Genomic DNA, 26518 nt, shown 5'->3' on the forward strand with positions numbered 1-26518 from the left:
AGCTAGAAAAGATCCTCCTTCGGTTGCATATATATACAATAAACCTGAGGTGGTTTCTGGTAGCTATTTTGATGTGCGAAGATTCGTTACATCTTGGCGGAAAATTACTGAGAAGCCAAATGAGTAGGTCATGTTCTATGGAAATCTTTAGGAAAATTGGTTTCTTTGGATTTAACTTTACATAGATCTAGAAGCTGACATAAAAATTTGCGTTTTTATCACGGTTTGTTTGGCGTCGCGACGCCTAAGAAGTATAATTTTTAGCGATTTTTGACTTTTTGCGGTAATATTCGCAAATTCAATTTTTTTTCAACATAACTGTGATACAAATATTTTTGATTTATTATTTTAAATCTAATACAAAATTCAAAATTTGCGAAAAAACGCTGATTTCTCAAGTTAGTTTTCAAAGTTATGACGGCGCAGTGGCAAACTACGTTTACACCAAAATTTCACAAGTCACTTAATTAATAAAATTGCATTGGAATAGTATATTGGCAGTAAAAAGGTTAGTTTAAACGTCATTACACAGTGACAGATCTTTATTTCTATGTTACAAAAACCGTTGAAATTCGGGCGGGAATTTTGAAATTTTACATTTTTATTTCTATTTTTTCAACTGTCGTAAAAACAATAATTCTTAAAAATAGCTCACAGATTAAGGAATCTCTAGAGCACAATCCGCCGCTAACTGAATTTAATTTAGAGGTTCGGGAAAGCAGGGAAAAAATTACATCCAAATTTTCATGTCATTTCCCTGCGATGGTGAATCTAAAACAATGAGAGAGCAGCGTTTTCATTATTTTATTAACATTAATTTTATCTCATTTACTTGCTTCTAATAACAATCGTGTTTCTATATAGATGCTTTACACCAAGAGATTTAAAAATACTTACATAAGAAATTGTAGTTAGATCTTGCGGTTTTATTAAATTACCGATTGATTGCCGTAATTACATTTTGTATTAGAGTTATGTCATATAAATAGAAACACAGCTTGTGTCTTTGGTTAACTGCATTAAGACAGGAAGAGGACGTTCTTCCGTGAACAGGGTCTGCAAATAGGTTTGCATTTTTCTGCCATCGTCTATCTTCTTTTGATTTGTTGATCAGATGATTAGCAAGTTCACTTAACCACCTATTCGACCACTTCTTTTGAACTTCCTTCAGACAATTTTTTTGTTTTACTGATCCAAGACTTCAATCATCTTGACGCTTACTCTCCTCTTGTGTGGTAAAAAGACAGATCTTTGGTTATTAAGATATTTTAGTATTTAATTTGTTTCAGCGTGCACAATGTAATATAATAAAAGAAGAATTATTTGTTTACTGCTGCTGGAAATATTTCACGTCAAATTTTATTTTATCCTGAAATCTAATATTATTTTCATTTGCTACATTTGTATGCATTTTGAACATTTTATTCATTTAGGTCACTCTGTAGTTTCAAATAAAGCAACACCAACGTAAATTATTGTTTGTTCTTTTTATTAAACCAAAATCATTGCAAATTCCTGAACTGTTAAATGTAAAATGTGGAAACTGCGTGTTTTACGCTTTGGTCATTTGAAATTAAAACAAAAATGTCAGTTCAATTAACATCATATTGGGATTTATAAATTTTTGAAATGTTGTGAATTATTAAAATCGAAATGAAATTTTCCATTTCAATGCGTTTTTATGAAAGAATATGATTCTATGAGCTTATAAAATATTATTTTAGGTCGTTTGATCTATTTTGAAATATTAACACCTCCTTTCTTGAATCTCTATTTATGTTTAAACCCTTTTCGGCTTTTCTTATGACCTTATTGGAAATAATCCGCAAAAGGATTCTCCTTTGTCTCTCGAAATTTTAGCACTGGTCAATGAACTGAAACGCCCATGCATAAAATTAGCCGAACCGTTCAGACAGCTTCGACTTCTTCAGTTCACATACGATTACAATGTGAAAAATTGTATTTCTCATAATAATTAATTCAGATTACATTAGTTATAAATAAAATGATTTTGCATATAAACTAGCTACTTAAAGTTATTGCTAATCATCGGTCTAAACAAGATTTAGAAAAAAGTTCACTGTGTTTGCAAATTTTTAATGCGATGACCGCTGACGATGCTGACACGAACAATAAAACAATTAGCCTAATGGCTGCAATTCACTCTATCTATAGATCAGCAGACCATTAAACCCTATGAAACAATTAGATCTACGGCCTATGTCACTGCAACTAGTAAATTTAGTTTACTTCCGGTAACCGGTAATTAATTTTTCATCTATTAATACAACAGTGTAATTTAAAGAGTTTTTATTAGAATCGTAAAAGAACCTTTACGACGAAATGAAGCAAATTTAAACAATTCGAGGATTTCCCCAAGGACTTAATATTTTTCTAAGTAGATCTTCTTGACAAATTTATGGACCATTAATTCCAGTAACTGGATTAAAGATAGAGTTTTCTCAAATGAGGTTAAATTCGTTCTGCTAACTAAATTTATTTTCCTTTTTAACAAAATCGGGTTTAAAATTTAATAGCATTACCATTAAGAGATTAGGTTCATTAACTTGGCGCAATGCCAAGATATTTGAGAAAAATTTCAGTTAGAGTTTACAGTTTACGAAAGTGTTTATTGGACACTTAATTATAGGTATAGCGGTAAAATAGAGGTGTGAACAAGAGAATCTTTACTTTTAGTCTTATATGGTTATCGTCGCTGGTGGATCGTCTTATCTACAAGGCTAATGGTGTATTATTCACGGTTAATTTATAATTGGTTTTTAAAAGTTTGGTCACGAGAGTCTTCAAAAATTTTTATTTATGGTTTGTCTGACTCCCACATATGTTATTTACGCAGTTTTCAATTTACGAGAATATCAATTTTTTAATAAGATGGAACTATGTAATATAAGGTGTTTCGTAAATAGACAACAATCCATGAACTACTAAGTCTGGTGACTTTATGGAACGAGAATGTGCAGTAATTCTTATTCTTACATATTTTGTTTAAGAGCAAGAAGACCCTTAAGTTAATCAATGCACGAGCAGTATTGCCAGAGAAGAAAAATATTGAATCAAGTTACTTTGAATTAGCAGTTTTTCTAAAACGTCAGAAGTCACAGTAAAACCAGTGCAGTTCGTGAAAATTTTGGCACCAAATAGTGAGCTAAATCAGTGCTTTTCTTGGAAAAGTAGTACATTTTTCATTCTAAAAGTTTGCCGACATGCGTTTAGTTTATGGTGAAGTGCACGAAAATTGTTTAGCAGCAAGGGGTTTGAGGATATCATGAAAAATTTTCCAATAGCATTTATTGCATCGTAGCGTATTTAGCAAAGTTCTTTCGAATTTCAAAATTTTGGGACAGTTTGAGGACATATTGACTTGTAATGTACATACATGTTGTAAGTACATATTATAATTGTGTACAGTCTTTCCCAAAAAGCTTTTCGTCACTTCGACGCTTGTAGTGTAAATAACTATGTCAATGCAATTCAATCTAATTTTGGATGCAACTATTTTTTCATATTTTGCATTAATTCCGCTTTTTAGTTTATTATGATTCGAGTAATTTATTTTAGGGGTCTGGTAAATGGTGAAAATTTTGGAGGAATTTAAAATTTACACTTTTGAATGAAGTTAATTGTACTTCTTATGTTATTTTAAGTCATTGTAAATAACAATTGTACCTACCTATTTATTCTGTTAATTTAGCTGCAACTAAGTTGATTTCTCGGTTTAGTTTGAGGACTCTAAACACATTTGTGGTTTTACTGTTAAACTGGGCAGGTAAATTACACAATTTTGCTAAAATTGTGTTGCTTTCATAACAAAACGTTGAATCTCATTGCAAACTTTAACTGTATAACTGAACACCTCAAAAAATTTCTAGAAAGAAAGTTAGTTTTCAGGTTTTATTTTAAGGTAGGTGTGTCAGTAAGTCAATTTCCAAGATTTGATTATGCACAATGTATGACAGTTATTTGACCTTTGATCTTTTAAGTATTAAATTACATATTAATATTTAACAAACTTAAATAGTTAAGTTTTTATCTAGGGAATACTAACACACATTCCTTTAGTCATACATAATAAAAATAAATAGTGAGGAATAAACAATACTCCATTCATCTTTCAAAATATTCACATCATTGCGTTAAAACTACGCTACCTACATTTTTATAACTTATTATGTTATTATGAACGTTACATATTATAATTAACGATTATTTAAAAAATACGAAATTAACGGATTAAAGAATGTTTTATGACATTCTTGTGAAATGTGTATAGCTGGGAGTAGTCTAAAATTATTGTTACATTATATTGCAAAAGTTGCGGCTACTGCTACATTGGCCTAGATTACATAGAAGATATTAAACTCTGCAATTTTTTAGATTTTACATATTTTGCATTTGGAATGCTTTTATAAATTGCGACACTTTAGTTCTTCTATTTTTCTTAATTCCACCTCGTTCATACCTTCAATTAAATTACAACGTAAACATCAGGAATTTGTCTTTCTCTTGATACTATCCCCAGGCTATTTCTTCTCTTCTATTTACGACGCATTTCATGTTCAAACATGTAGTTTACAAGCCTGTGTTTCTAACAAATTTTGAAGAAAATTGAAATATAATAACATTACACAAAATTACAGTCTTGGTATGAGCCTAACATCATTACGAACAATTTAATTTAAATCAGGACCTAATTTGTTAGACTATGTTTACGCTCTCATCGCAATCTCGTTGAAGTTATCTTTATGTTTAGCTGAAATTGAAATTACTTTTTTTGTAACTTTGTGTTTGAGTAAACATAAAGCTCTGCTTGTAAATAACCAGCAAAAAATATTTTTTTAGGTTGCTACAATTAATTCAGGAAATTAATTAAACGAAAATGGAAGTTTTCGGTTGTCATGAAGTTTGATAAAATTCAAACTACCAAAAAAATTAAGTGGTCATTTTAGGGCTTGATGTATTCAATATTATTATAAGTTTGCTTTATTTTATATTAAATACATCTTTTTACAATTTTTAATTTAATTTTTTTTGGTCTTGTAGATTGTTTCATTGTTTGTTGTGTTGTAGTTTTGTTAAATCTTTTCGGTGCTTTTTTTATTATTTGCTTAGTTAAGATGTTCTTATTCTAATTTTCTAGTATGTCCAAGTTTTTTACAATTATGTAGAATTATTATTAGAGTGTTGAAACCAAATTTGTGCGTTTTTAACTAAGATAGAAACTTTCTTTTATAAACGATCAAACTCTGTTTGGATAAACTTTTTATAACAATTTTATTGTAAGACATTACATTTTTTACAGTTAGTGATATTCTGTATTAAAAAACGGACAAAAAGTGCTTTAAACCGAATCTCTTAAACTTTTAAAAATACCATTTCTTGGTTTTGTAGAAAATTTTAAAATTTTGCAACATTGTAAAGCTCTTGTATTAGTTGCTTAGTTACGGAGACTGCATAATGTAAAATTTTATTAGAAAGTGTTAAGCAGCATTGCCAAGTTTTTCCTTAAAAAAATCCACATGGAGAAAAAAAATAGGTTTCAGTTAATTTTGCTTTGATTTCTGAGATGGTTTAACTGAAGAGGACATGGTACTTCCACTCATGGGCGCTTTGTTTTCATCACCCAGTATATGTATATGGTTTTTAATATTTGGCATTTTACGTATTTTGTCATTAGTGGCATCTTTTACTATGATCGCTCACTTACAAATTTGAGTGAAGTTGCTTATGCTATGTATAATATGTTGCCTATGCAAAAATTTTCGGGCGTGAACACATAAATGAACCCTTTTTAAGGCTCTACGCTACGCATATACCCGGTATATGGCTTACGATTTTTCGTTTTTGAAGCGCATTTTGGACTTTGAAAAATCGCTCGACCTCTGTATGTATGCGTCTCAAGTAGAGCTATGGAGGTGACATCTTCGAATTTTGAAAAAGTGAAAAATTTGACTTTAATTAATTTAAAACTGAAATTCCCATTTTTTGTTTTTAAGGAATATGAAGCAACCTACAAAGTAAAAAAAAATACCAACATGTGGAGAATTAAAACCTCTATGGAGGTGACATTTTTGTTTTTGTCATTATGCTATAATTTTGAAGTTATTAATAAAAAAACAAATCAAAAATAGGCAACCAACAGTACAACTAACGCAAATCATCTTTTTAATAATTTACATACGCTAATAGATAGTCGAAAAAGCTCTAGGTGTTAAAAGTGTAATTTTATCTATTTGTGAGGGTTTTTAGAACCATTCAATATACGTATATTTTTTAATATAAATGTGTTAAAAATATTTCAATTGTCTTTTTTTATTGTACGCAAATTGTGTTTAAAATTGTGGAAAAAATGCTGTTTTATCAGTAACGATAGTAAGAAGTTATTTTTTAAAACTCAATAACGTAAAATTGTTTTTTTTTTGGGTAAACCTAATAATGTTTATAAATTTTTATAATAAAATTATTGTTTATTCATTGAAAAAGCTCTTGCGAAAACACTGTGTCCGAATAGTTGAGCTAAAGTTGAGCTAAGTTGAACAAAGTATCGGTTTTTTTTAATTCCCTGTACAAAATGATAATAGTCATTAAGGCAGTAAACCTTCATATTAATCCTGACATTGTAAATGATTCGCGATGGCAGGGAGCAAGAGTATCTTCAATCGAGAGATTTATTTATTCCAGAAATGAATACAATTTTTTTTAGAAGAAAAGTGGATTTAAAGTTCTTAAAAATAACTCCCCAAGTTAGATTTTTAATTTATTACGTCAAAACTGGAAACTAATGGTCTGATTTCATGTTGACTTGCGGCATTGCAAATCAGAATTGCATCTTAGCAATCCCAATCAAACTGTTGCTACCTTAGCAACTGCGTCAATGCAATTTTGCGCCACTGATTTAAAATCGGGCCCTAAGTTCTTATTTTTCAATGTAAATAATTAACTATTTCTATTTAGTATCCAAAAGGTGCAACAATCAACGTTAATCAAAATTGACCTTTATACCATAGAATGAAGTGACTTGTAAAAATTTGATGTTAAACGTAGTTGCCACTGCCCGTCATAGTTTTGAAAACTAACTTGTTAAAACAGCAATTTATGCTCAAATTTTAAACACAATTTGCATTAAATTTAAAGTGAAACTGGTCACAGTTATGTTAAAAAAAGCAATTCGCGAGTATTTACGCAAAAACTCAAACATCGCTAAAAATTACTTTTCTAATGCATCGCGAATTTTTGCTTTAGCTTATGCAAAATTGCAAATATTTCTAAACTAAAAGACCATTTTTCCGCAAGTATAAAATGTGTATTATTGAGAACATTTTCTACATATTTAATAAACTTTATCCGATAACTCTGACTTAAAACCGGAATTTACATTTTCACTTTTGGAACTATTCCTAATATTTTTCATAACCAAATCTTGGTGTTGACAAAAATTATCAAAAACACAATTTATTCCCAAACACCAAATTTCGTCAAGAACTGCTGACGCGCATTTGGATAGTAATGCTTACCATCATCAGAACGATGATTAAACTGCATTTTTTGACGAAATTTGTTGTTTGAGAATTTATTGTATTTTATCAAGAACCGTTTTGCAATTTGCTTCCTACTTTTTTGGTTAACTGATGTACTTACATGATTTTTTGAACCGTTTGCCATTGTAAATTAAAATAATTAAAAGCAAAATAATAATCTAATCTAAAGAACAAAAATTGGCCATCAACGAAAAACACTCTCTCTCTCTGTAATAAACAGCATGTTTGATAAAAGCTATTGACCAACTTTAATCGACAAAACTCTAGAAATTTAAAAAAGTACATTGATTTACAAGTCGAGGACAGTCAAAAACAAGTATCCAAAGATTGCAAGAATTTAAATATTTTTTTCAAGATATTTATTTATAAGTTTTCCCAAACACATTTTTAATTGCTTTTGGATGATTTGAAGTTTTGGGTTTTACAATCTTTTCTTGAAATAAAAATTATGGTGTTAGCTTCGACATTTTTCAAAACAAAACGTCTTATTGGTAACGTATAAAATCCACCGGTAGCAAGTAATGATTATCTTATTAGAGACAAATTCGTACATTTAAAGACACTAGTGGATACAGGTTTTTAAAAAAATAGCTTTTTTGCATAATAACATTAAACGCCAATTTTGCTTTTCCTGAGTGGCTCTGGCTAAAAAAATTAACCAATATAGAAACTATGATAATTTAAAATGTTAAAATTGTTAAAATTGTTAAAAATCAATTAGGGAAGTATTTCTATTGACTAGCGGGGTGTATTATTATGAAGAGTTAATTTTTAAATCACAGAAAACAACAGAAACAAAAAAGGTCCTCACGTGTCAGGTAAAAGATTTGGTTAAAAAAAATTAAATGCGTTTTTCTCAAATAAAAATAATGAGTAACTTTAAAATTTCCCCGGCGACCAGTGAGGAAAAATTTCGGACCACATTTACGAAAATTACATTTTTCAATTAAAAAAACTTTCTTCCACTACGTACTATGGGAACTGCAATTTTGCGAATTTTATGCATACATTTTTTATTAATTGAAAAAAAAATTACGCCCGTAAAATTTTTGCCTACTAGAACCAGAAATTTGACGGACTCAAAACGCAGAGAAACTCAAATCCTAATATTTTTAACTCATCTTTCGTCCAACACGAATTTATTGTTCCAACCGCTGGGTTTCTTAGGAAATGTGCAGGTCAAGCGCCCGTTTCCATAAAGTTTATGATCCCTCATTACCAAATCCTCGGTAATCCCTTTTGGCAGCTGTCAATCAAAGGTGTTGTTAAAGTTGCATACTTTTCAAACACGAAATTTTCGGGCAGGCTCGTAGACCCTTAAGTTTGTATCTATTAATGTTGTATTCGCAGTATAAGAAAATATTTAGAATCTGTGATGACACTGTGTTTTATATCCTTTGTATTTTATAATAATTATTATGGATATATATTATTTAATTAACTTTTTGTGTGCTTTTTTAACTTTTGACTGAGCTGTTTCCGTCTTATAAAATTTGACATGCCTCTGAGAAATACAAATTATTATTACCATCATCAGCTTTTCCAGTTAGATCCAAAACTAGTTTAATATTCTTCTAACAGAAATTATAACTGCAACCAACATCTGTTGTAATTTCGCCTGGTTTGCCCATTATTATCACTTTTTTCATCCACATTATTCACACCACGACTACAATCCATAATTGTCAGACTCTAAAATTTACTTTAATTACAGCTGAATTATAAAACATCAAAACTTGATGGTGGTAATTATCTATAATTACTGAATACAAAATAAATGGTGGTTGCTAATTAGCAGGAGAAGATGCACCATAAAAGGAGACTTCGCAACAGGAATGCTAAAATCTACCAATATTAATCACCACTGAAATGCAATGTAATAAAATTCCACGTAAAAAGCTGAATAAAAATGTGTGATGTGATGAAGTACAAACCTTAAAAACCTGGATGTGGAAGTTTTTTCATGTTTTTTTGCATCATCAGCGCATATTCCCAGTTACGTGCCACTAATTATAATCCTCAAGCTCATCTCAAAGTTATAAATTGTAAAGATCCACGTTCAAAAAACTTAGTTAAAATCGACAACATGTAGTAATTACCTCTTACAATCTGCAAACAGTGTACTTCTCGAGTAGTAATTACGGACTCTGGAAAATAGGTACCATAACTTTTTCAACTCACTAATTTATTAAAGCCGTGAGTTTGTCGGCTCACACAAAGAGTTTCAACCGAATTAATTTGCCACCAATCTCAAGTGTAATAACAGACGTTTTTGTAGTAGAGGGTGTTTCGAAAAACTTCTGCATTTACGAGCAATATTTTTCCCAAGACAGATTTGTGGACGTAAAGTGTATATTATCTTGGAAAATTGCTGTGATTAGTAAAGTATACCATGTGCAACAGAGTACAAAGACTGCGATTAAATGCTACATAATTCTGCATACTTCAGTAGGTTTTGAAAGATGAGATTGACGAACTGAATAGCGAAACAATGGTCGGGGAAATAATTTTTCCAAATTGTGGAAATTGAGACACTGACTGGAGGGAGCAATGATCGTGCGGCACGAAACGATTTTTAGTTTGGTGGAGTTTCATAATCTGAAGGAATTGTCCTTTGAATACAGAATGTTAACACGAACTCAATTTAACCCACTTCAAGCTTTAATTAAAAGTCACAACCGAGGAGGACAAAAAAGACACTGAAATGGTTTTCATCGCCTGAAACGAAATTTTATTGATTTATAGTTGGTAACAATTGCACTTTGTGGCGGTACTGTTCCTGCTGATGACAAATTAATTAGCTACTAGTGGAAAAACCAAAGCCACCAATATTTTGTAAATTAATAACAATCAGTTTTTTCATAACTTCTTCAACAACCTGACAAAAGCATACAAAATTAATCACATTACATTTTACGACCCAACGGTTTGAGAGTAGCCATATACAATGAAACAACAAGCCCTGATCCATTTATCTCGGCCCTTTAATCTACTTCAGATTAGTTCTGTTCGATTAAAAAGTACAATATTTTTAACGATTCATCAACCAAAGAACCGTTTCAGGATTAAACTCTCGGTCTATCGGTGTTAATTACACTTTAATTGAGTGTGACGGATTGGCGAACCGATCCATTCAACTAAAACTTATTTAATTTAGGTCGGCTTGTTTAGATACAATTGGCGATTGAACTCCGGAAAAAAGTGTGGGAAGGTATTAAATTTTTGACACGAAAAAACCTGACTATGCATCAATTATTCAATCTACAAGAGAGGTGTATAAAATTTTCAGTTCTTCAGGTTCGATAGCGCTGAAATGACTTTCCAATATTCGCTTTCTGTGTATTTTAGAAGTTTCTTGTTTCAGGTGGCGGCATAAAAAATACAAATGTTCGTTCGCAAAGAATATTACTATAACGGTGTTGATGGTGCTGAAATTATTACCAGTTTTGCTTAAAAAAAAACGAGATTCCTAAAAATCGACCAAATTTAAATGATTTTAGTTTTAAGAACTGCAAGGTAATTTTGGTACAGTTAGGTTATTATTTTGTAATTTGCAAATTTATCGTGAGTTTTTTTTTGATTGTTCTTTAGGAAGGATGTGGCTGGTTAACTGCACACAATTAAAGATGATTTTAAAAATTGCATGGTTATGAACGCGTAATTAACAAAAAATGAAGGCTGAATATTGCGTCGAATGAAGAATGTTCCATGCTCAAATCAGTGGGAAACCAGTTTGGGAATATAAAATTATTATCGGTTATTATTATATTATTTAAAGTGAGAATATTATTTTCGCATTTTGTAATTAGTGCAATCTTAATAATATGATGTTGGAAGGTAAAAAATGTTTAATTGGAGATGACAAAATAAAATTGAAAGATTAAATTAAATATAATCTACAATACGAACGTAATTAGTTCAGGGGTTTTAGACAATAAAAAGAAAAGACGAAAATGTCTTAATAAGTTGAGTGACACTTCATTAATTCTAAAGGTGTTGCCATCTAAAAAGAAACTTTGCTCGTTATAAGATCAAAATATAAAAAATAAATCAATTTATCATCTTCTTGCAGCTTCTTTTTCCCAGCTTGTTTAAACCGCCAAATTAACTTCTCTCATCGTCACCAAGTAAACTTTTTAGCTGCAGCATCTTTTAAAAGGAATTTCCTAATTGAACAACTTGGTGGGTAGAGCATGATTAAATTTTTGATTTACCACTAAATAAATTCCCAGAGTTCAAATATAATGAAAGTGATAATACTCGAGAAGTCTGACTTAAATAAATCATCGAGGTTAATTATCCTTCTTGAATACTTTAAAGGGGAGAAACTTTTTTTAAGCAATTTTGTCCGAAAGTTGTTTTGAAAATGGGTCAAGTCTCCTTCGTAATTTCCCATCGAGACCTCCCTGGTGACGCGAAAGCGAACTCGAACATAACGGGGAGAAAGTAAGAGGTGTAAAGAGAACGGTTAGACAGATCATTAATATAACGCAAAGACAACAAGGTTATGTTACACCGCCTGACCTAGTTTCGAGCTCTTAAGGCGAAATCCATATTGGGGATTTACCTAAGGTAGCTTATTGTGTTGACAAAAAAGAGAAATTTTAGACAATACAAAGATATAGTGGGTGCAGGCCACCAGTAATACAAAGACTAACTTCGCGGGAGTTTTATTACCAAAGTGACCACCAGTACTAAATTACTACTCGGAAAACACCATTCGCTATTCTTCATTTTTTGCCCCATAGGTTGACAGCCAGTTAATTACTTTTCGTCTTGTTCTTTCAAAAGAGTAAAACATAATTTAATAAATAAAATGTACTTTTTTTTTAAATTGCTCTTTTTATATTTAAGGCAAGACCAATTTACAGTTGGTTTCAGCATAAACTAAAATAAAAGAGCAATAAGCTTTAGAGTTTTTAAAGCAGCTAGCTTCATTATGACTGCAAAATTCAATTTGCTTTATCGTTGTCTATCTTTTCAGTTAACTACAAAATTAAATGCACTCCTGAAACGATGAGGGTGGAGATTCCCATTTCGGTGGCAACGCAGAAAGTTTACCTGGATGGCCTACGAGACTATCCCGATCCAGCTTGTCGGGCCCATACGGATCCCTCGGGAACTCTGGCTGTCTTGGAGCTCGACCTCAGGGATGTTTATCGATGCGCTGTCACCAGAGTCATCAACAAACAGACGGTAGGAGTGTTCTTTCCAATTAATCGATAGAGGCGCCACCTGCTTGGAATCATCTCTTTTAAATTCCCTATTATTCCAAGCGCGTTGCTTTCTTTCCGCGATTTATATGCATAGGGGGAAATTGGTTTCATGTATCTATATCTGTTTCTGCTCTGGAGAGTCGGTGATATTAAGAGCAGAAAGAGAATAAAAAACCGTGACGTTAGTAGCAATTACATTAGTTTGGAGTAATTCAGAAGGAGGTCAACATGATGCAATCAATAGTCTCATTCTTTTATTTTCGCTTAAGCCATAAAGTGCACCGTTTGCGGCAGCCACTTTAAATTAATACTTCAGATTACCAGCCTCTCCATATCAGACGATTTTCCTCCATTAATTCACTTTCTTTTTGTTTTTGCAAACATCAGTGTAAGCTGTACTGTGAAGAAGATAATCCGTTTACGGTTTAAATCCCCTGGAGATCTACGATTACATCTTCTTTCAAAAATGTCAACTTTATATTTTAATAAAGGAAATTTAATAGGATTGGCTTGGAAATAAGAACAAGAGCTTATTAAGGATCAGCGACAGACTCCTAGTATTTACCTCAAAAAACTTGTAATGAAAGCTTTATATTTTTATTTAATTTTTTTTAGATTATTCTAAAATAGGTACGCTATGCACATCACGTTGCATTCTGCAGAGATTGTATAAACAACTATTACTTAATCGTTCTAAGCTGGATTAATGAGACAAAAACGAGAAAAGATGGAAAAAACTTGAAAGATACTGCTACGTTTGCTACATTTTAAGGATTCTGAAACATATCTTGAATTATTTATTTTTCTTGAAATATATGGTTTAAGAATGCCACTGTTTTCTTAAATATACAACACTTATTTGAAATGTAAATTTTGAAACTTACAGTTTAGTATAATAGATACGTGTCTTAAATTTTAAATAATTTTTAATAACACTAGTCAACAAATTTTGGTCGAAATTTGTACTGAAGCAGTGGAAGTCATTTCTAAAGTAGAATTGCTTTGTGATTCTTATTTTGAAACTTATTCTGCTCTCTCATCAGGTCACGAGTTTTTGTTTCTACACTAAGTTCACTTTTGTTTAATAACTTGAAAAATCATGAAAGTCTATAACACCTCATTGAAGAGGTAATAAAAGAAGCTGAATCTAACTTTTCCGAGGCCTTCTTTGTTTTATATAACAAATAAACAAGCTCGAATTAATATCCAACGCTACAGAATTCCGAGGGCCACCTAGTTAATTTTATTTTGTCATTTAACATTTATCAAAGAAAGTTTTAAGATAACTTCATATTTTGTGTTTTTTGATTTTTAAAACTCTTATACAAATAATTACGCATGGCAAAATGTAGGTTAGAATGAAAAAAATAAAAGGTTTAAAAAAATAAATTAATAACGGGCTTCGCTATTAAAAATTTAACAGTAATACGCAGAAAATTCATAAATCAGACAGGCTAAGCCCATTGCAAATTCTATTACAATGAAAAAAAAAAATATAAGACACACGGTGTAGTCTCTCATTTGGGCACCACGTCATAGCAAGAAAAAAAGATTTAACAGAATATCGCGAATTTATATAAATTGATCAGTTTCTATGAATAAATTCGTTAATTTGCAAATAAACATTGCATTTCAATATTCTCGATAATAAGAATTGTTATCCACACAGGGTGTTTGGGATTGTCCCTGCCATATTTAAAACGGACATATAGAAAAATGACCGAGTCAAAAAACTTTAGAACATTTTGAGATTTCAACAATCATTATAAATGGGCTACAATAATAATTTATATTTTGGGATCCATTGTTTGGAAACGACCCGTTTGCTTAAGTTTATTCATTCATAAATTGGTATTGACTAGGGGCTGAATTCACCTGATTGTCTTGTGATTTCGTCGAACTTTCCCTGATTTCCGTATGATTTCGTCTAACTTCCTCTGATTTCATTTTGATTTTGCCCAACTTTCCCTGATTTTCGTATGATTTCGTCTGACTTTTCCTGGTTTCCTATTGAATGCTCCTGATGTTTTCATGATTTTCCAGCGACTTCGTCTAACTTTCTTTGATTTTTTTTTATTTCGTCTAAGTTTCCCTGATTTTGAAATAGTGATTTCTTAAGACTGATACACTGATTTTCCAGGAAGGCTAATGCCAGAAGTTAATATTTTTCAAAGTGGCATACGACAAACTTTCCTTGATTTTCTTGTGTTTTCGTCTAGCTTCCTCGGATTTTCTTGTTATTTCGTTCAAATTCCCTGATTTCCTTAGAATTTCGTCTAATTTCTCTTGATTTCCTAGTCATTTTTCCTTCATTGGCCTTTATGTTCTAATGATTTTCCTTGATTTTCAAGTGATATCCTTGATTTCCTTATGTTTTTGTCTAACTTTCTCAGATTTTTAAGATTTAGTCCCAGTTTCCCTGATTTCCTTGTGATTTCGTCTGAATTTTTTCTCTCATTTTCTAGTAATATCCTCTGATTTCCTAGTGATTGCCCCTGATGATTTTTTAGTGACTTTGTCTAACTTTCCCTGATTTCCTAATTATTTCCTTCTTATTGATTGCCCCTTATGTTTTAATGATTTCCCCTGACTTTTTAAGACTGATAAGTACACCGATTTTCCTGGGAGGTTAAGCAGATCCGCTGTTTGCTAAAAAGGTTTATTTGCACTCTTTCTTGAACTTATGCAATCACACAATAGATTCTCAGTTTATAAAGAAAGACTGCTGTTGATAATTTTTGTTAGTTTATGGCGACAGCTCAATTTATTCCTTTTGTGTTCATTGTATAAATGTTTTTTTTTATTGTGGATATGTAGATATTTAGCTTTAATTAAAAAAAAAACATAAAAATCAAGACGATTAATGGCGCATCCACCATTTTTAACAATAACTTTTAAGTACTTAATTATTATTTCTCTCATGAAAAAAAATGTTTTTTACTTTATGTAATCTGATTTGCCATCTGATGTCGGCCAAAGGTGTACATAAAAAGTCAAAACTGAAGGAATCTTGAAGTTTGTTAAACTGGAATTAACAACTTTTATCAAAAGGAAGCTTTATAACTGACCGTATTGCTTGCCATTTGCCTCTTTATAAGCATGACGCATTTGATATACTCATGTCAAACGTGTCAGTTTCTCATTAGGAAGTAAAATGGCGAGAAAATTAATCTGAATAACATTTTGAATTCAAGCAATAAGCTTGTCATTTCATGTTAATTTTGTTTTACTTTATGTATAATTTACATTAAAACATAAATACATTAATTATACATTAATACATAAAATTTTATTTTTTTCAAATTTAACAAACATTGCGGGTTATTACATTAAATTGGGACTTACAAATTGCATTCTGTTTCATCGATGTATGATGTATTTATAGAAGATTAATTTATACATGTAAACAGATTTTTCGCAACAACAATTTGAGCGTAACAATCTACTCCCAACAGTTGGAATCCGCTGTATTTTATAATAAAACCAAATTAAACTCCACAGTCACGACTATCGTACCGAAGAAAATTAGTTTTGCACGCACAACACTAAAATTGTATGCGTAATAATTATCTGTTCGCATTCAAACAATTATATTAATAGATTGAAGTTTATAGTGTGGCGGCAACATAAACATAAATTTGTAATGATTTCTGTAATACGATTCAATTTACAGTTCCGAATTCGATAAACACTTTTCTTTGAAGCTTGAAGAGTAATCATATTGAATTATTCAAGCTAGAAGCTCCTACCACACTTAATTCTTAGTTAAAGTTTCAGTCAGCTCAGAGCCATATACACAAGAATATTAAACTGCATTTAATATTAATGATTCCTTAGTCCTCGGACTTTAAACAACTCAGTAATTCAACTCAGATTCAGTTTGATTCAATAAACTATCTGAAATTAGCATCGAATCCTATTATTCCAGTTCTGTAATTAAACTCACATCCGATTTATCTTCCAAACAAATTTTTCTCTTCCGAATAAATAATTAAACCGGAAAAATCCATTTCACATAACTGGAAACTCGTTTGGCGTATGCAAGTCTGCTAGAGCAGCTAATTGAATCAACTACTTGGACGATCGGTTTATCCTCAACGTTTGAAAGCGTTTCGGCGTTTCAGTAAATCCCACTGAAAAAATTTCATTAAAAGAAGAGAGACGTTGGTATAAACTTAAACATAATCCTTGACATTTTCTGATGCAATTTAAACGAGATCGTTGCGAGAAGTATTTGGTTTTTTCTTTGGAAACTTTGCAGACTGTACTAAATTTCACACCTGAAAGTTTTGCTAAAAGGTCAGGCTGAAGCAGCGTCACATGCATTAACTAGATTGCTCTTGTATGGTGCTGAAAAGTCAAATGCAAAATTGGGCTGTTAGGACACGAAATGTGCTCTGAGATTACAGCAAAAATTGAAAAGACTTGCAAGTAAGTAACTCTCGTGGCGCATTATAAAGAAATATTATGTAAAAAATTTACTTGTCGATTTTAATTAAATTTGTACGAGAAGATAAGTGGGTATAAAATTACGGTGTGTGAGAAGAACTGATTACAAGATAAATAACGGTTGGTGTCCTTAAAAATTCAATTACAGTTTGGTATTGAAAAATTTAAGAATACTTTGCTGTTTTAATAATAAATAAAAGCTTCCTGTTTTTTTATGTAATAAAGTTCATAGCAATTTTGGTTTGAACGTCCTTCTGTGCATTGTTTATTTCCGAATATGCACTTAAAAAGCAATCAATTAACGCTCGTGGAAAATTGAATCCAAAAATAGCCGTGGAATTTTGTTTCACCGATAAATAAAACTGGAAACCTCGCCTGTCCCAATATAATTGATTAAGTGTTTTGACGTACCGAATGGGGAAATTAATGTAAGTTTCGTTTTCTTTTCCTTCCAGGGCAAGCAGATTTATTACCAAACATTAGTAGTAGAAGGCGAAGAAAATGTGGAAGGTTTGCCAACACCGAAACAAATTCGAGAACTTCTTCATGTTAAATGTTCGATTTTATCCATAAAAAACCACACGATTAACAAACGAGACGTTTTGCCAGCCGGATTCCAAGAAGCGGAGTAAGTAAACTGCAAAAGTAGATTAATTCACTCTAACGAAATAAAAATGATTTTTATAGAGATGCGGATCTGCAGTTTATGAATATCTCAGAATCCCGAGCTCCGGATCCCATTTTGGGAGTCGGAGTCAGACAAGCCGGAAAATTGGTTACTGGAGAATTGAACGTTTCACCCGGAACTCCACTACAAATGGAGATTTTCTTGGACAAGAACTCAGCGCCCATTTACGGACTTTTGGTGACACATATGCAAGTCACTGATACGAATTCGCAGGAGGAGACCATTATCTATAATGGGTGAGTGCATGGGCGGTGGTGGGTTGTGGTATTTGCCAATATTCCTTAATTGGATGATGGGGTTTTTGACTTCGAGAAGACAGTTGTAATGGAAATAGCAAACGTGGATGGGTGGTTGGATGAGATCATTTATGATGACTTTGTTTTTCTAGAATGTTTGAGCTTAAAAAACCTATTTATTTGTTTGTGTTACTTAACGGGATATGTTTCTGGAGTCAACAGCGGTCATATTATAAGAAATTATACGATGAGATTTTTTTACTAATTACGCAAACAACATATATTGCTGAGTAATTATAAAATGTAATTTTTCATTTTTTTCGTGAAAAAACAAAAAGAATGGTAAATTTCAGGACCCTCAAGCTCCATAACGATTGATAAAATCTAAAATTAAAAATGATGATACACCATCTTCGAAAAATAACATCTCTTAATTATTTTTCTTTAAAGTTTATGAGTGAAGGAAGAACTGGAGTAATATAGTGGTAATGATTTGTAAACACGTTTCAACATTACACCATTTGCAAAGCGAGTCGATATTTGTTTAACAAGTTTAAAGTACCAATCCGTTCATTAACTAGCGATTAACTATTTATATGCTTGTAATTATCGTAATTACATTTTTTGCTTTCGTGTAATAAAACTAAAAATTAATTTTACCATGCGTATTGAATATGCATAAAACAATTAAAGCAAAGGCAACGGGAGCTTCAACAATGTATTTATTTTATGTCAAGATAATATTAAAAAATATAACAAATTTTGTCAACTCTTGCACACTTTTTGTTTAGATATGACAAATTAGCTGTTAAATTTTATTTATTTTGACATTTAATAAGATTGATAAAACGTTGTATGCTATACGTTGAAAAAGCCTCTTTAAAAGAGTTGTGGCTTTAAAACCCTCGTAAACTTGTGTTTTAAAAAAGCCGCTCGTGCAATAAAAAATGACATTTTTAAATTTGTATCTTAAATAACTTTCATCCTAAATTAAATTTTTAACGTATTATATGTCTGAAACTATTTATTTTCAATTCAACGTTTTAATCAGATTAACGTATAAGATAGATAAAACGTAGATAAAACTATGTATGATACAAGTTGAAAAAGTCTCTGTACAGCAGGCATGTCTTTAAAACATTCGTAAACTCGTTTTAAACAGCCACTCATGCAATAAAAAATTTTGTAAACACCTATTGCAGTTGAACAAAGATTTAATAAAATCCTTATCGTCCCGAATTGAATTTTCAGCGGATAACATGTCTGAAACCACTTACTTATTTTCGATTCCACGTTTTCGCTAATTATTTCCTCCTAAAGATTTAAGCTCGGGTGCGTGAGAGCACCAAATAAAGTATCCTCGAGTTATTTTTTCCCTCGTTGAAGTCAACCCACTCACAAAATTTCCAATAAGGGGAAAATAAATTTACAAGAAAATCAAGTCCCAATCTGTAAAATTTGAAATTTTATTAATTTTGATGAAAAAGCCTAACTTTCTGATTAAAATATAACGCAGCAACTCACAATAATCACTTTTTGGACGTAAGCTTTCCTCCGCTCCGTTAGAAATTTAATTCTTTAATGTATTTTTAATTAATGCAAGAGTTGTCTGGCATGTCTGAAACTCGCAACATTAAATAAGTCTAAAGAAAGATTTTTAAGTCACAGAAGGATACGCGTCTAGTCATTTTTAGTCGACTATTAATTATAATTCGGGGTAATTTTCGAACTTTGCCAATTAATCACGAACTCGTTCAAACTTTGCTTGTTATAATTTTTCAGGTGTTCAGTGGATCCCTATTTATTCGAAAACTTCAACACGGTGGATGGAGATTTTCTAGCAGCGAAATTCCGAGCTTTCAAGTTTCCGGAGTCCACCTATGTCCAGTTCAAAGGGACGGTCAACGTTTGTCTCGATAAATGCAAAGGGGTGAGTGCATCGAGGAAATTTTAATTACCTACGGATTCATTTGAATATTCATAAATATGCGAATAATATTGCGGAGGAGTAGTTGTTTTATTGTCGTTGACATGAATATTCAAACCGTAGTCAAACTTTACCGTCCCTTACCTATTAGTGCTTATATTCACTCGGAAACAATTTCACATAAAGGGATTCAATTTTTACTGTAATAAAACTTGTTTTAATTAAAGTTTCCGATGGAACAACAGATTAAAACGTTAATGTTAGGGTGGATAAGGTGTAAAAGGGATCTTGTGGCTTTAGGTAAAATGTGAGGAGTTTACTACAAATTTCGTATAGGTATACCACAAAAACAATAAGTGGTGAGGGTGCCGAAACTTTGGACAAAACTTTAGCAATAGTGCATACTTAAGAAACATCCAAAAGTTAAATTAAAATAAGGCCAAAATTTATAGGCACAACAAAATTGTTCCTGCAACCTTAACGAACTTAAATACTAGGAGTATTTGTTACATTAAGAGTAGGTAAAATGCACATTTTATTCACGGAAAACATCAGCTAAAAGAATAGAATAAAATCCGATTATTTTTAAATGTAATACAATATTTTATCCGACACCTCTGTTAGTTTCAATTAAAGCAATTGGCAGAACTAACGAGGATGACAAATTTATTGGCATTTAGAAAGCCGCATGCTTGTTGTTACCATAGAAACGTGACATAACTTTACTTTATCTCTCTTGAAAATATTAGCATGTTTTATCTGTTTTAAATTAGTGAAAATGTTTCTAGAATGAAAGTTTAAATTATTAAAAAAAAATATAAATGATAAAACATATTGCACTGGTACTACTGGCGCACCATATGCCTACCGGCTCGTTTTCTGATTTTGAGACGCGTGCGCCAAAACCCACGTTTTATGAACATAATAAGTTTAGTATTGTGTATTTTAGGTGTGTTAAAATTTCTTCACGTATTATGTAATGTAAAATAATTTGTGTTTAATTATTGATATTACCTTTCTTAACTAAAAGCTAATATTACCTTTATGGCCAAAACTGTAAATCCGTTTATTAATAATTAAATATTTAAACATACATACTAACTATAGGCATATATGTATACTTACCTACACGTGTATTACCCATTTAAACTTAAATTTTAAGACCATCACAAATATTTTACGTCAGTCTCAAAGTAAATCTGGGAACATCGAGTAAAAAAAATCGATATTGAACTCAATTTCAAGAGCACAATTACATCAATTTCCAACACATCGGAGAAAACATCGATTTTGAGAAATAGTAAATAAAAAACTCAAAATAGCATAGTTTATTGTGAAAAACTAAAATAAATAAAATTCCTAATAAAACAACACAATAATATAAAAAAATAACAAATTCGAGATTAATAAGAATAATCAAAATTCTAAAATATACGTTGACAACCAACCAAACGAAATATCACCAAAATCAAGAGTGTAAAATAAAATACATACATCAAAACCGCAATCATCGATTTTTAATGATACGTCGAAAATAAAAATATATGTATTGAAAATCGATGATTTTTTGGCAAAATCGATGTAAAAGTCCCAGATTTATCTCAAAGGTCAGAACGTACCAATGTTTGTCGGGGCTTAAATTGAAAAATAAATCGTAATCTAACTTTAGGTATGAAATTACATATTATTAATTAACTAAATTATTTTAAATAAATACATAATCTTTCAGCGTTAATATGTATGTTTATATTACTCATGAACTAGAATCAAGCATGTATAAAATACCAAAATACTCTCCTGGGAGGTATTTCAGTCGTTCATTAGAACTAATTAGAAATTAATTAATTAATTGTAATGGTCAGTATTGTTCTTACAATTGTTCTTATGGTCACTGATCTGCAACTGGAAGTTAGCAAGCGATTAAAAACCGGCTCTGAATGGTTTGTTCTTATAGAAAAACATTTAATTAGCAATAATTAATTCATTAATTAAATGCTTTAAAACGATCGAATGAAATAATTCCAAACGTACTTTAAACGTTCATATAATTCTTTGTATTAGCAGGTCAAGAATTTTGCGAATGTGTATATGAATTTATTTATAATATAAATGCCCCATCAAATTTTTGATCAAATTGCATCAGTTTTGAGTGCTAATTGTAAGTTTCAGTAACTTTGAAAATGTAAATTTTTACACCCAGTAAAAATATACGGCACCTTCAAAATGCAAGCTCGCGTAAAGTATTAAACTCCCTCACGAGCTTCGCCGGAAGAAAGTTTCCTTTATTTGTTGGTTTGGTTAACTGAACTCACAGTGTACGAACATTTTCTGAGAAAGGAAATCTGTTTTATGCGCTACAAAAGTCGCAGACGCTACACGAGGATTCGGCTTAAGAATTATTGATGTTAGAAGACGCGAACTTATTGGATAAAAAAAAGGACGTCTAAGAGACAAAGAGCTCACACCTAATCCCTCTTCTTTAGTGACGTTCCGAGTGACATACTTTTAAACATGGGAAAACGCTCGAACAAAATGATTCTTCTAAAAATACTATTTAGTTTTGTTGGCAATCCGGAATAAAATATTTTTATGCTTGCAGGTGGAGTGCAGCGACGGCCAAATTGGTTACGGTAGAAAGCGTCGCGCCATTTCTTCAAATTCCAACAGTCCGAACGGCTTATTCGAAATAACCATCACGTCTTTCATAAAAGTCGATTATGAAGATGGAGCCGAAAAGGAGGAAGTTGTTGAAGACCAGACGAGGCTATACAATAACAAGAAGTTGATCATCGGAAATCAAAGAACCGATAGCAGGTTCTATAAAACTCTCGATGACAACAATCTGAGAAGTTTAGAAACCAAGGAGGAGCGCCCCTACACTTCGATTGTTGCTGAAAATTCGTCTTCGGGACGCAATTTCGATTTGACCATAATTTCGCTTCTAGCTTTGTTCAGATTGTTTTTGTAAATAAAAAGTGAACCGTGCAGATTATTGAAATTTGCGAGTTATGTAAATATGTCTGTGATAAAATATTCATCTAAGATCATCTGCACAGTAAACTCTTTAAAAAATTTGCTGCGAAGCCAGCGAAAGTGATGACGCAGAAATAATGTTGAATTATTTCCAGCCAAAATTATTGCACGCACCTCTTAGCAACATGACTTCGACGTTATCACTTTCTTCTTAATCGCAATACTAATGTAATTTAATTACTGCCAGCTTAATTAAATTAACACGACGGCCATTAATTTTAGTAATAAATGTCTTCAGAATCGGAATAAACGATTAAAAATAATAGCAGCGCATTTTGCATGTAATTTGTACCATAAATCTGAACTTACGTGCGAAAAATGGAAAATTTTAACGAACCAGCTTCTGACTTTATTGTAATATTTACTTTTAATTAATATTAATTATTTAACTAGTCTGTATTTTGAATAAACTCCGTAATATTACTGTTGTTTCGTTTTATTTTTGTCGAGCCTACCAGAACGAACATAAAACTTTTCTCGTGATAAACAATTTTCCTGTTTGAAACTTTCTATGGGAACGGGAACGATACTTCTCTGAGACTTTATTTTCTGCAAGCAACAACTGCGATTATTAAGCTTGGAAAAGTAAATTTAATAACCTGAAACTTTTTTATTAGCTGAAATTAGGACGGAGGATGAAGTTTCATTATTTGGAACGCAATTTTTCTAATGAACATTACTAAATTATACAACAAAGTATGCAACCAATCATGCTGCACGCTAAAAAAGAAATACTCTTTGGCTCTTTGTGCAGAGTTAGTCTTTCAGAACAAAAGTATTAAAATTAATATTACGAGTTATATTACAACAGATTTCGTTCAAATTTAAATTTTAACGAAGTAGGTATAATTTTTAGAATATACTCAAAGCTTATTCGTAATTTTTGTATTTAAAACGTCGCAAATTAGTTTGGTGATTAAAAAACAGCAGTAAGTAATTCGATTAACCAACCGCCATAAACTCATTTTCGTTTCATTTCATTTAAAATAATTTCCCCTTTTTAAAGCCGGAACAGCATCAGCTGTATTTAATGATAAAACTTTAATATCCTTATTTTACTTCCACATCTCTACGGAATAATAAATATACAGCAGGCATTCAAGAAGAAACATCTTAAAATGTTTCATTCTCTCTCCAACAATTATTTTTTAAAATAATATTAATTTTTCAAGAGCTCGCTATTGTATTGCGAGGGAGTATATTTCAAATAATGCGGAGGAACAGCATCGCTTTCCTTAATTAAAATATATTCCTTGGGAGATACAAAACACAAAAGCTCAAGAATAGATGGCGTTTGAAGCAGGTATAAAACCCGACCGAAAGGGAGCTTTGATGATTTATCTAAATGTTTCAGTGAACAAGAAAGTGTCAGAACTGCTTGCGTGGAAAAACGGCAAGGAAAATTAAATGCAAGAAAAATCATTGTTGGGAAAGAGTGAAAAGGGTTAATTATAGTAGCAAAAAACGAACTTTTTGTTTGTTACCTTTGAAAATCGACCTTTCCATTTAAAAATACGAGTCACTTTAAAGGTGAAGCTTGCTAACTTGCATTTCGTTCCAGTGCACTTTCGACGAGGAAATTTCATACAAGCATAAAACTTGAAAGCTCGTTATGACCCAAGATAAACAAACCCAGCTTTAATAATGCTTTCAAGAATGGCTATAATAATTCAACTATAATAATCATTATAGTTTCAAGAGCAAAATAACGCAACAGCTATAAGTTAAAACAAAGCAATAGCAACTTTAATTTTTTTTTGTAAAAGTCTCTAAAAAGATTAATCTCTTCAACTTCTGTTTTATTTTGTTATTACTGCCCTCAAAATTAACGTGTTTATCCACCTTTTATTCTCGCGCATTTACCTTGCTTTACTTTACCAACAAAGCCAGAATTAGTCGTTACCAAGACAGAGGGTCTTACACAAAAACCAAGCTAACAAAAGAAACACAAGAAAAGAGCCCTTGAATTAACATAATTCGCTCGTCACGAAGTCAATTGAGGCATATGAGGAAAAATTGAGGTGATCTTCTCTTAAAAAAATTTTATTCGTTTAAGGTATGCCACTGCGAACCCGAAATGGAATTTTCCAAATTGCTGAATAATTTTCGAATAATATTCTCGAGGTGCACTTTCCATTTAAATGATAGCATTGAACATTTGCTGCAGTTTCAGTAGTCAGGAAAGAAAATCCAATGCAAATTGTAACTTCTTGTGGAGATTAATTTCGTTAGGTATTTAGTTTTTGTTAGACGAAATTTAGCCTGTTTAATTAAATTTATTTTGGTCTGTTAATTTTAATGAAACGGTTAGAGATGTTTTTTTGGGTTTTGGACGTATTTTTCGCCGTGTTAGATGTTTGGACTAATGAAAATTTCTGGTTGAATGAGCTGGATAATAGAAAACCGAGTCTCTAAAGATTTGTTTAAATTACGGAAGATAAATATTACTCGTATGAAATAAAAATGGCAAATAATTGCAAATTAAGCTTGTTTCGTGTACATCCAACTTTTATGCAAAAACATTATTTGTTTTGGAAATTACTAAAAAAACAATAAAAAGCGAGAAAATATGCAATTCGACTTCGACTGTTGGGAAAATATTTGTTTTTTATTGATCGATTCTTTCAAAGTAAATTCTTCAATTTTTAGATGAATTTACATTTTTTTAACATTTGTGCCAATTATTTAAATCGGAATTTTTGATATTTTTCAACTTCCCATGTCCTTTATTAAATTGTTCATACAATTTGTTTGATGCGTCAAATTTTTTCAATTCTGAAGGTTTTATAATTGTTTCAAATGTTTAAGAAATTGTAGCAATTTTTCTTTTAATTTTTCAAATTAGTGAAATTTTTTAAATCATCAAGTTTAACACATCAATAATTTTGAAGTCTTTTTATTAAACCAATAAATATTTTAGACTATTGATATTGTTTCTATTAGACCTAATTTCTTTTCTAGATTTGAAATTGACATGATCACAGCTCTTCCAAAATAATTCGACAGGATCCTACTTACCATAAATTCATGTGAATTTCCTGAAGACACTTAAATGTAAATTACCGCCAGTATTAATCACCAGAATCAGAATTAGATTGTCTCATTAACCCTCTAATTTAATCGTGTTCTTACCTATCTAATTTGTATTACGCCCCATAATGAATGATCCTTCCTCAGGCTAATCCCTTCACTAGGACGAAACAAGAAACGAAAATCCACGCAGTTTGTCCGCTTCATGACGTCGCGACAAACAGTTTCCGGTAAATAAAATCCGGCACTAGTTACTACCGCCATTAATTAAAAGGTGCAGCTCAAACGTCCACGAGATAAACAGATTGTCCACAGGATAAAAGGACTTGTTCATTGGTTGGTTGGGCGCACTAATCGTCAGATAAAATCGCTGAAACGTCCTA

At 31.3% G+C, this 26518-nt stretch overlaps 1 protein-coding gene across 1 annotated transcript in view; it reads left to right on the forward strand.

Annotated features, from left to right (window-relative positions):
* The window catches only part of qsm (Zona pelucida superfamily protein qsm), a 73625-nt gene extending 50095 nt beyond the window's left edge, over positions 1-23530 (forward strand). The window contains exons 2-6 of the mRNA XM_088037568.1: positions 12541-12752; positions 17677-17849; positions 17909-18145; positions 19928-20075; positions 22672-23530. Of these exons, the coding sequence (XP_087893694.1) occupies positions 12541-12752; positions 17677-17849; positions 17909-18145; positions 19928-20075; positions 22672-23040 (1139 nt within the window). The 3' untranslated portion in view covers positions 23041-23530. The remainder of the gene's footprint in view (positions 1-12540; positions 12753-17676; positions 17850-17908; positions 18146-19927; positions 20076-22671) is intronic.
* Positions 23531-26518: the final 2988 nt, after the last annotated feature.

This window comes from Gnatocerus cornutus, chromosome 1 (assembly GCF_029298725.1).
Source record: "Gnatocerus cornutus isolate USDA-ARS CGAHR chromosome 1, icGnaCorn1.1, whole genome shotgun sequence".
NCBI classification, from domain to species: domain Eukaryota; kingdom Metazoa; phylum Arthropoda; class Insecta; order Coleoptera; family Tenebrionidae; genus Gnatocerus; species Gnatocerus cornutus.